This window comes from Thamnophis elegans, chromosome 8, assembly GCF_009769535.1.
Source record: "Thamnophis elegans isolate rThaEle1 chromosome 8, rThaEle1.pri, whole genome shotgun sequence".
Lineage (NCBI taxonomy): Eukaryota > Metazoa > Chordata > Lepidosauria > Squamata > Colubridae > Thamnophis > Thamnophis elegans.
This window is the reverse complement of record NC_045548.1, coordinates 39,481,314-39,493,532: the sequence shown is the minus strand read 5'-3', so window position 1 is coordinate 39,493,532 and position 12,219 is coordinate 39,481,314. Positions and strand designations below refer to the sequence as shown.

Genomic DNA, 12,219 nt, shown 5'->3' with positions numbered 1-12,219 from the left:
ATAAATACAATTAGGTCAATTCACATTTTAACATACATTAGATAAAGCTGATGTAGAATACTTAATGTGATACAGGTGCTATACTAAAGCTAAAACTGATTTCTCACTTTGTAACATTACCAGCAGCTAATTCACGTAGTAACATAGTTTTGGGTGCTAATGAGAATATATATAAGTCAGAGTGACAATGATTCAGTATTAAAATATTCAATTCTCACCATATGTTAGAAAGAAGTGTCATAACGTGTAAAGGTAAAGTTATAACAATTCTGTATTCTGGCCACCAGGCACTAAGATAATGTATTATGTTAATGATAGATAAGAACAGTTAAAAAGAAGTGAAATGTTGGACTTAAAAAAAATAGAACATTTCACATTATTTTTTAACATTTAAGATAGGTTTTAAAGTGATTTTTATCTCATAACAAAAGACCTTTCTGTATATGGCACAAATTAAAATATTCAATTTGACTAATATAAAGACACCATGATAATGATCTTGTGTATTAACATTTAATACAGTCTTTTTTGTGAAATAGCCATTTGGATGGTGGGATGATTGTGCAAAATATAATCTGCCTAAAATAATCCAGTTTAATTCTCAAGATACGGAATGTAACACTTTCTATTTTGTGCATGATTCTCCCACTTTACTTGAACCCATATTTCATTACATTATAAGACTGCCAACTAGAGATGTTAGTTGTTCATAAAACAATGAATGATATTTAGCAGATATGCCAAATTACTGTAAAAAGCCATGCAACCATTTTATAATTTTTCTCTCCTTAAATTCCATTTCTATATATTGGAATTTTAAAATATATATCTAGTGAGTCATTTGGCTGCTTTTCCTAGTACTCTGTAACGCGTAATGTCAACCGTTACATCACATCTCATTTTTAAAAATAATTTAGTGCCAGCTTTTATATATGTACAGAGACATCAAGAATTCACCAAATATAGTTATTTACAATAGAGTAAAAATAAAGACAGTATTATTATTTGCTACATTATTTATGGAATAAATAATATTCTGGATAAGAAGCCATGTTTCCACTTGAATTCTACTTGCTTGTGTGATTCAATATACCACCAGCAGCACCACCACAATTAGTGTTTCAAGTCAATTTTGACTTGTGGCAACTGCTTTCTGAAGTTTTCGTGGATGAAATTTTTGGAAGTGGCTTGCTGTTCTTCCTGAAACAGAGAGAGTGATGGGTCCAAAGTTACCCAGCTGGCTACACGGCTAAGGCAAGACTAAAATTCAGTCTCCTGATTTCCAATCTGGTGTCTTAACTAGTACACCAACGTGGGTCTCTTCAATATATATGTAAATCAGATTAAATCAAGAAAATTAGCAGGACTTCTATCATAGCATAAATACCCCAAAATATAATCACTCCTATCCCTAATATGAATGAGAAATTCTTTAGGGGAAAAAGATTGCTACAGTTAAGCATTTTATTTGGAGAGTTGTTCCCAATGGATGGGCTTTGCTTCATAGCCAGATATTTAGGGTGACATTGAGGCTGATAAAGATTTCATTCAGAAGTTAGAAATGCCCTCATTTCTCTGTAAAAACTATGAATCATATAAAGAGAAAACAGGAACTCAAAGCAGAAATCAGAAGCCTAGAAAGCTCTCGACTTGGATGAAGTCACAGTAGGAGAATATCTTCTAAATTTGACCCTATCTCACCTGCTATATTCCTTAAATTTCCTTCCTAGAAGCTATATCTCATAACATGCCGTTTAACTCATTTAATTGAAACATCAGGAGCAATCTGATATTGTGGCTTCTCTTGGAACATTTTTGGGTACTTTCAGATTACAAATATACTCATGTGCAATGACTAAATGAAGATCTCTGAAATTTTATGATGAATAATGTAATTAGCTAAGCAAAGATCAAGTGGATAAAACGGGCAGATGTCTCTTCACAAACTGGTGCTCATCGCTTCATGCACTATGAAAAACAGCTAGAAATATAGGTTAGCTAGGTTAGAGAACAAATTACAACAGGGTATATTGAAAGAGCATACAAATACTACTTCCCCTCCCCCCAACAAACACACACAGATACAGACAGAGGTTAGTCTTGCAGATTTAATATATTCAATATGGTCAGAAATATCTGACATTTATCGACATTATGTATCAGTTATACATAATAAGTTATACATTATCTATCATCATCAGTTTTGCTCTTGAAGAACATATTTGTCATTTTTGCAGATGTAATTTCTTATTGATTTATTGCATATCATAAGTATAATATCAAGTTTCTCCTTTGCTTAGCTATTTTAGCTGTCCTCTTTGGATGACATGATTTTAGTATGAATGATATACAGCCTGATGGTGGTGGTGGTGGGGGAGATGATGCAGGAACAAAAGTTTTAATTTCCTCCTTCCTTTTCCTCTCAATGTATGAGATTAAAATATAGAAGTCTAAGCTTCAGACCCTCTGTTTCCTTCATCTCTATTAAGAAGACATTTCTAAACATCCCAAACAAACAGATGTTAGATGTGATTGAACACAAACTAGGAATTAAAATGCTGACAACCCCATACTCTTGGCAGCACTTAGTGGAGCTTGTTGTCTGCAATCAGCTTTGCATTGTAAGGTTCTGGCTGTCATTTCTTAGATTTTTAAGCTAACAAATGTTTTGATAACAGTTCAGTTCTTTCCATTATATGTCCTCTGCACTCCCATCTGGAGCCAATGAATGGAGAGCCAATAAAGATTTTTCTCCATTCGCTTACATAATAGGCATCTGAAGCAATGCCACTCTGTTAAAGACATCATCTTCAGCAGGTGCACAGAGATGTAAAGAATATGGCTGCATATGGCTCAAAAATCTTTAATGACATTTTCTTCCTAGCCTTTATTATGGTGCAAAATCCTAGTGAAAATAAAATTAAAACCGCATTTTCAAAGAAAGGACCAAACTCTTTCCTTTGTTCTGTTGGATCTTTGTTGCAGAGACAAATCACTTTTAAAAATAAAAATAGAATGTAAATGGAAAACAAAATTGTTTCTTACAGAACAGAAAAAAGCAGAGTAACATTGGCAACTAAAAGATTTGGAATCGGAATCTGAATGTAACTTAAAGAGGCTTATCTTGAATGTTATCAATCTTATGTCTTATTATTATTATCTTGTATATCAACTACTGCAGTTTGCTCTATATCGGGCTGTTCTTGAAAACCACTTGGAAGCTTTATCAGGTCCAGTATGCAATAACAAACAGTTGGCAAAATTTGCTCATGTAAATTAAGGAGGCTTTTATGGCTACCAGTTGGCTTCTGGCTCCAATTCAAGAGAGAAAGTTGTTCAAGTTATTCATACTGTAGAACAAGGTTTGGATAGTTCTGCTATTTGAAAGAGAAGAGCTAGACAGTTTATTATATTTGTTTTTCATGTACATTCCTTGGGCAGCAAAAATTACAGGTATTAGCTACACAATTTAATCACATTAGGACTCAACATCTGCTCACAGCTGAGTACTTTTTATGCTTTTGTACTGCATTAAAGGAATCTTCAATTTCTCAATATATTGGTATTTGAATATGAAACAAAGCTGCACTGATTCCCTTAATATATAAATGGAACCCCCTTTTATCAGGTCTATGTTACTTGAAAATTAAATCTAAGAAAACTAGATGGTTCCTTTGTACTGGCACGTCATACTCTTATTGTTGGCAATACATACTGTCCCAGAAGACATAATGTTTTTGAAGGTGGATCTCATTAATAGAGAGAGAGAGAGACATGGCATTAAGAAATGTATGTATATTTTAAGCCAAACAACCTCTAAAATCAGTTATTAAATGAGAAAACCAGTTCTAACTTACCACCCTTACAAATATTCCCTAATTGTCTTTTGGAACAGTTTTCCAAGGGCATCAAGGAATAAAGCAGCATCTTGAAGACAATAGTTTGAAGAAGTTTATGGATCTCTGGATAAAAAAGCATCTGGTACAGACCCAGTGACCAAGGAAGAAGATTCCACTTCAAAGAATCCTTCTGGAAGGAAGGGATTCTTGCCTTTGCATTGAAGAAGTGGGTGAGGCTGATTAGAGAACCCCTGAGAGGAATTCAAATAGTAATCCATCATCCAGACAGCCTTTCAAGAGAAGCCTTTCTAGAGAAGCCTTTCTGGGGAAAATACTTTATAATGTGATGCAGAGAGATTCCGAAGATAGTTTAAACCTATTGACAGATATCCCTTTCTGTTCATCCATGTGGAAATAAATGATAGATATAGCCTGGAAGATACTGCAAGGGACTATAAAGAATTGGGCAGGAGTGAAAAGGCAGGTTTGAAAGCACTTACAGTATCTGTAGAACATTTAGCACATGTACATTTCTCTCCTTCCTGTTGAAAGCTGAACTATAGGAAGAAATAATAGTAATAATAACAACAACAACAATAAAATAATGGCATTAAACAACAGACTACACCGATGGTGTCAATGAAGCAGTTTGGATGCAACAAATGCCAAAAATAATTTTAAAAAGTTTCTTTCAACATATAAAAAGCAAGCAAAAAGATCAGGGAAATGATCATTCCATTAATGGGATGGCAAAGAGTTGATGGGTAGAAGGAAGAAAGTTGAACTGCTTAATTCATTTTTGCATCTATCTTTATACAAAAGAAAAGAACAGTTCAATCTATCAATAGTATTGTACTGCTAGGAGTACAAGTCAAAATACACCCCCCCCCCAAAAAAAAAATAAGAGGATACCTATCAACTCTAGGCAAAGATTCAAGATGAGGGACTGCTGGCACGAGATAGGCTGCCTCTCATGACAACTGGAAAAATATGTTCGGATGATTCTGAACCTTTTGTGTAAGGAAGAAAAGAATGTAGAAAATGGCACCAAATATAAAAAATAGGATGAGAAGAGGTGTACACAGTGTAGAGACATCCAACCATGGGCATGTAAACACAGGAAAGATAGATCAAATTATATGATCCAAGAATTCAATCTCTTTGTACAAATGCATAGACTATGGGGAAAAACATGAGAAAGGACAAGACTGAATGCAGGATATCAACTGCAATTTAGCAAAAATTACTAGTATATTGGGATAAAACTAATGAATGTTGCAATTGAAAGACAAAATTTATTCAAATGACAACATAAAAGGAATACTATGGATACACTAGTATGGAAATCCAAAAATCTAAGTATGAAATCAAGAATATTTGGATATAAATATAAGAAAGGGAAAATAACAAAATATTATTGTGAAGGTTGATAAGGTTATCCTAAGATTTGGATAATGCCTTCTTGGGCATTACAAGATATTTGGGAAAGAGACAAAGTAGTAATAGAATAGATTAACTACTTAAACATTGGTTGAAAAACCAATGTATCCAATGAATCCTCATTGCATTGTTGAGTGCTTCATATGCAGAAGAGACAAGGAGATTTACTTAGGCCACCTAGGCTTTCAAGGAAGACCAACAGTAATAAAAAGAGTTTTTTTTTTGGCTAGATAAAAAGAAAAAGAAGGGATAAAGGAAGAAAGGTATGAGCCAACTGGTAGGAGTGGATTTTAAGATGATACCATTATTTTGGGAAGAAGGCAGAGATTTGTTAATTTCTACTTTGCTTTGGTGTTTTCTCTCACAGGTAATTGTGTTTGGATGAACCTAAGCTTAAAACACTGAAAAAAGAAAGAAGTAGAATACAAATTTAGGAAATCAGGTATCATATATTATCTGCCTATCATGTATTACGACTCCGGGCCAGCATCCAAGAGTTGTGAAATAACTTATAGTTATTTTCTTGGAGCCTCTTTCTGTAATCTTTGAGAAATCAAGTAGAATGGGCATAATGCCAGAACTTGGGAGAAAAATAAATGTTATTCCTATAGCCAATAAGGGGAACAAGAAGATCAAGTTATTGCAGATGATGAGCTTGATTTCAATACCATGCAAACTCTGAAGCAGGTTAGTAAATAGTAAGGATGGGTGTAAAAGAGTGGCAGGAGCCAGTATGGCCTTATGTAGAAAAAATCATGTCAAGCCAATTTGATCTTTTGCATAGAATGACCAATTGACCTTGCTATGGAAAAATGATGACTATGGTGCCTCAAGTTCAGCAAAGCATTCAACAAATTATTCCATGGGATTCTATTAGAATACCCCATTAGAATATGACAAATTATGGATTGGCCTATGCTGCCATTAGATGGATACAAAGCACTCTGCCATTCCCAGTAAATGTACATCACTCAACATTGAGCTATAAAGCAGAAAAATGTAAAAAAAAAACAAGATAAATTTCAACAGGGACAAATACATATCCTGCATGTGGATAGTAGAAACAATAGGCATGAATGCAGATTAGTGAAAAAAATTATCTGAGACTCTTGATCATAAGATGAACATGAGCCAACAGTATAATGCAGCTGCAGAAAAGCCAAGGGCAATGTTAGACCGAATCATTCACATTATAATGTCAAGATCAAGATTCATTATTCCTTTGTGTTATGATTGAGCAGGCAACACCTAGAATATTGCCTAAGTTCTGGTGTCACATTTTAGGATGGGTATTTACAAATTGGAGTATGTCAAAAAGGAGACCAACCAAGAAAAAAGGAGTGTATAAAAGAAACTTTTGAGAGAGAGTTGGAGGTACTGAATATTTTCATCTTACAGAATGAAAGACAGTGGACAGAAACGATAGAAGTCTTCTAATATCTGAATAGCTATCATGGAAATGAAGCAAAATGGTAGAATTCTTTCAGAGGAAAGAGATTTTGGCTGAATATTAGGAAATGTTTCCTCACAGTAACAGCTGTTCAGCAATGAAAACACTATGGCAGGAGATGATAGAGTCAATGTATGTGAATTTGGTGACCATATAAATTTGTTAAATAAATAAATAAGTAAGTAAGAGTGTCCTTTGTTGAATGTTTTTAAGTAGAAACTGAACAAGAGATTCCTAGGGATTTAGTGGTAATGAATTTCCTGTAATGGCTAAATTCAATGGATTGAACTTGTGGCAACTCAAATCACATATAGAAAAACTCACTATTTAATGAGAAAGATATTCATTATTATACATAGATGTTATCTACTGCACTAAATATATCTTTATGTCACTCAATTGCCAAAGGCTGTGAGCAACTTATATACACAAATAAATAGTACATTAAATTAAAAATATAATGAACTTCAAAACGAAAGAAAGGATCATCAAAAGCATAATATACACCCAACTATTCTTCTAAAGTACCATGTATTTATAGTCTAGAAGTGTAATAATATGGGTAAGATTTGGATAGTCAGGGCAAGTTTCCTGAAAAAGGGATGCTATCATAGGGAAAGGTCAACCTTATCTACTCAATCCTTTGTAGATGGCAGTATTCCAGAAAACCATCTCTTGTAGATCTCACCAGACAACATGGTTTGAGAAAGCACTAAATACTTAGAAATTTACTGTATAAAAAGGTGACTTTGCTCAATCTCATCCCTGTTTGATTTTAGAAATTATTTAAAAAAAATTAAGGCCTCAATGAAATTGGCTGTTCATTGCATCTTCAGATGTAGAGCTGAATGGAGAAAGGAGTGCTTGAATGTTGAACTGTATGCTTTATTCTGCCAAGTAAAATATAACATGATAGTGTTCTCTTCATTTTAAAGGATCTAACTGATATTCATTGTTTCATAAATGTGTTTATGTAAAATAAATTAGATTCTGGGGCTCTGACACAGAATATATTTTTGATGACTAGTCTTCTCAACAGAAGAAAAAAGTTGCTGAATAATAATTCTAATGACACAATCCTCTGAAAACATTGAAAAGGATGTGCATTGATCACTGAATAATTGGCATAGCAATTGGCCTTTTCTTCTGAGGCTGCATTTAGAAAAAAAGAAAATGAGAAGGCATTGCTTTGGTATTTAAAAATAAAATCTGCTGCAACAGGGCACAGCTGTGAAAAATTAAGCTTCATTTATACAGTTCTATAGTGTTTCAGCCTCTTAAATATTATATTATCTGAAGAGCTACAGTGAATTGTCATTATGTTCTATTCTTGAGTAAAAGATTGCCCTTTCTAAAGGATAAAACAAAATCCCAACACTTGTCAGTTAAAAGTTAGTTTAAAAATGTCTATTGCTTAACTTCCCTAGAAATGTAAATGTATATTCTTTTTCCTTCTATTTATGTATTCATGTCAGGATATTATGCATCTTTACCAATTTAATTTGTTACCTTTACATCCTATTTGTTTTTTGTGGGTTCAGGGTCACATTTATTGCATTACTTTTCCTCCCACAAAACAACTCTTGAGAGATAGTGATTGACTATCCATGAGTTTCTGTGGCTTAACAGGGACTTGTATGTGAGTTTCCCCAGTCTTACTTCAATGCCTAAAGCATTAAACAATGCTAGTAACCCTTGAGTATGTTTCTAAAATTTTAATTAATCTGTTAACAATAGTTACTATGCTAAGTTAAAGGCCATGCAGTTGTGAATTATCCAAAATGGATTTAGACAGCTTGATCTTCTAACAAGAGAAGTTCCACTGTATGTTAATCTAATCTATTGTTCTGAGGAAATGTAAACTCTTTCATCCCTTAAAATTGATTTGATACGGTAAAAACATAGTATGCAACCCAAAGCAACTTCTTGAGTTGTGAGTGTTTAGGAAGAAAGAAGATTTATCTGCATCTAAGGGGAGCAAGAGACTATCAAAATAGTGGACTATTATCATTCCCAGGTTGGTTGATGAGGAAAGAAAGTGAAACCAGGAGTTTAGCAGCCCGGTAGTTCTTTAATACTAGGAGTTCTCCATCCTATGTAAGTCAGTAGGGGAGATACTGGTTATGCAGACACCAATCAGATATAGTGAACGACCATTATGGTGAACCATCAGGAGAAGAATGATCTTTGGCTTCAAAGATTCATTTTGCATCAACTCTGCAACTCCCAGTTTTGGGGGGCCAACCATCAGAAGCTTTTGACAAAGATGTTCCTCTCCACAATTTACTCTTTGCCATCCAGTAATGTGGTATCTGTCCAATTTTAACTATTATTTTTGATTATTGGAGTGTAATAAAAATATCAGTTTTAATTTGATAATTAATAGAGAAGAAAAGAGTTACTTCATTATTATCTATAGAAAATCACCTGTGTAAGATTTGTCTGCCATTTATTGAAAATCTGCAGGTAGGGTAGTTCATGTCTAAAATTGAGATTAAAAACTTGGAAAAAAATGTCAATAGACATGACATAATTCCTCTGCCCACCTTTCCCAAAATGAAATAGAATAAGTGTAGCCAGTTTGATGTAATGGTTAAGGTATCAGTCCAGAAAGAAGAGACCCGGCTTTCTATTCCCACCTGAGCATAAAGTCAGCTGATTGATCTTGAGCAAGGCACTCCCTTTGAGCCCCAGAAGGGAAGCAATGACAAACCATTCCTTTAAAAAAATCTTGTTAATAAAACTGCAGGGACTTGTCCAGGCAGTCTTAAAAGAATTGGACACAATTGAACAGAAGACAAAGTACGGAAAATATGCAGCTAGGTTTTTTTAAATACTTTTCAAACCTTTTATCAACCTTAAGAGTCATGGAACAGGAGACAAATGAAATGTGTGTTTTGTGACATCAGACTTAAACCACGAGATTCAAATATTTGTGTACAATATCAGGGCAGAAATAGGAAAGGCCAGGATTTGGTTGTGGCATTTTAATGTACATTTCATTACAGTTTGATCATTACAGTTCACATTGGATTCCTATGATAAAAACATCTGAATGTTCTTCTTTGTAACTATGTAACATGTTGCATCTTGATTTGCATATACTTTCTCACCATAAACTAATCAGGCTGTTTGCACATCTGTTGTTTGTGTGTCTATGAGAATCTAATCAGCTGATGCATGGATATAATACCTTTAGGTGTGCTTTTGCTTTCCTCTCTTGGAGCATCTGAATGTGCTTGGGTGTATACATGCAAGGGAAGTGCAGGGTAGGCTGCAAATGCTGAGCTCCTAGTCTGGATCATGTAGTTGGGAGTAAGGGTGCTTGGGATGGAACTGTGAGCAACTTTCTGGACAACTATCTAACTATTCCTCCATAGAGATCCACTGGGAAATTGTTTCCTGGTTATTTCTTTTCTGGAGCCCTTGAGCTGATCTAGCCATTTTTCAAACTCAAACTTTGTTTTCTTCTCCAATCCAAATTTGGTCCCATCTTGTTTTCAGAGGACCATTCTGGTAGTAAATTGACAGGTAGTTTTCTGAGCCCCATTGCATAAATTCTATAAGTTAGAAAAAATGAAAGTGTTCCAACATAGCATGGCACAATAACAAATGAAGAAATCAATACTTAAAAGTAACTTGGTTTTAAAAATAGTAAAAATCAGTAACTGATATATATCTCACATATCAATCTTTTATTTTACAAAGGTATATTTTGTGGCACCAGCATATATTTAATTATATTCATTTGTAAAAAGATAACACAGATTTTAAAGGTAATAAGGTACAAAATAATATAAAGCATTAAAACAAAGGAAATGAATTTTCCTTTGATAGAAGTATCATGACTACAAAATTTTTTTTCATTGTATGATGTCTGCTAAAGCATTCTAAAATGCTAGAATGAATTTCTATTTCTTAATTGATCCAACAGCAGAATATATGATTTAAGAAACAGTACTCCATTTATTTATGCTTTCTAATGTGCATGCAAAGTATTATATATAGAGAAAAATCATTGACATTATCAGATTAACCATTAAAGGCAAGATTTAGCAATAGAATACAAACTTATACACAATTAGATATTCACACATGTAAAATTGTCTACTTATTCTAATCAAAGGCCACCCTCTCAAGATACAGTTCTTAAAATCAGAACATCTCAAATGTCAAGTCTGATTTCAAACACTATTCTATGCAAATAGGTGGTGGGTGGAATGTCTTCTTTCACTTATGCACATGTATTAGAATGTTCCTGTGTATTATGTACATAAAAATGCAAATGGAGCCTCTGTGAACAGTTGGCTTGCTTTTCTAATGAAACATTATCATTCAAAGAGTAACTTGGAAGAGAAAATAATCATCACTTTATCAAAAAACTGATTTCCCTCAAAATTGATTATAAATCCTTCCTCTTATCAAATTGAAAAAAATCAGTTGATACGTATGCATGGCTGAATTACAAAGTTTCTGTATTACTGCTATTTGCTTGATGTTCATTGTTACTGCATGGCTATGATGTCTGTACAAATTCCAACTTGACAGTTTGTGCCATTATCCTATATCGTAGTTGTTTGTATTTTGAGGAGTTAAGAGATGAATACATATTTTACATACCTGCCTCCTTGGAAAGAAAGGACTTGGGGTTTGAAATATTTAATTAATTTAGAATACTTATCATCGAATACAGCATTTGTAGTGTATACCAATTTATTTGTTTGAGTAATAGTATTAGCAGGGATTGTTGTGAGAACTCTATTTTCAGAACTCTGTTTATCTATGTCTCTATATCTATAGAGAAAAAGGGAGGGACAGAGGGAGGGGGAGAGAGAGAGAGGGAGAGAGGGAAGAGAGAAGAGAGAGAAGACATGCCAACTTTGCTCTTCCAAAAATTTATGGGGTTGCAGATGGCTTATGAACTATAGATGGCTCATTTATGTTTTAGAGTTTGAACAGAAGATAGTTAGATCTGTAAATATGTTAAAGTCATATATATTCTGTCTAGTCTTGTAGAAATCTGATGCAACTTTATTTCTGAAAAGTAGTCTAAAGTTCTTTAATTTGATTGCAATATGATGAAGCAATGTTATTGCCCGTGAAATTAAACTGTGAAGCTAATCCAGGTTTTTATACGCATAGATATACATCTAGAAAAAAGTAACAGGGAAATCCTTACCTTGAAGGGCCTGAAGGGTACGTGTCTGTACAACAATGCAGAGTTGGAGGACCAATTGTGGGGCACTTTCCAGAAATGTAGCAAGCAAATGCAGCATACTCACATCTGCATACTCATAGACCATTTTCCAATAAAAACGCCACCTGTCATTCTCTGCACTCTGTCTACTCCGAATGCCCAAATATATAGTATGGAAATATCTAGAAAAAAAGTTTAAGAATAAGGCTAAAATTGTAATATAGTGTAAATATTATAATTTAATACTCTACATTTCTGCAGATATAATAAATAGAACTGATTAAAATATATTT

The 12,219-nt window shown here is 33.8% G+C and overlaps 1 protein-coding gene across 1 annotated transcript in view; it reads right to left on the bottom strand.

Moving 5' to 3' along the window:
* Positions 1-12,219, bottom strand: part of XKR4 (XK related 4) — an 88,943-nt gene that overhangs the window by 11,667 nt on the left and 65,057 nt on the right. The window contains exon 2 of the mRNA XM_032223048.1: positions 11,909-12,108. Coding sequence (XP_032078939.1) covers positions 11,909-12,108 — 200 coding nt within the window. The remainder of the gene's footprint in view (positions 1-11,908; positions 12,109-12,219) is intronic.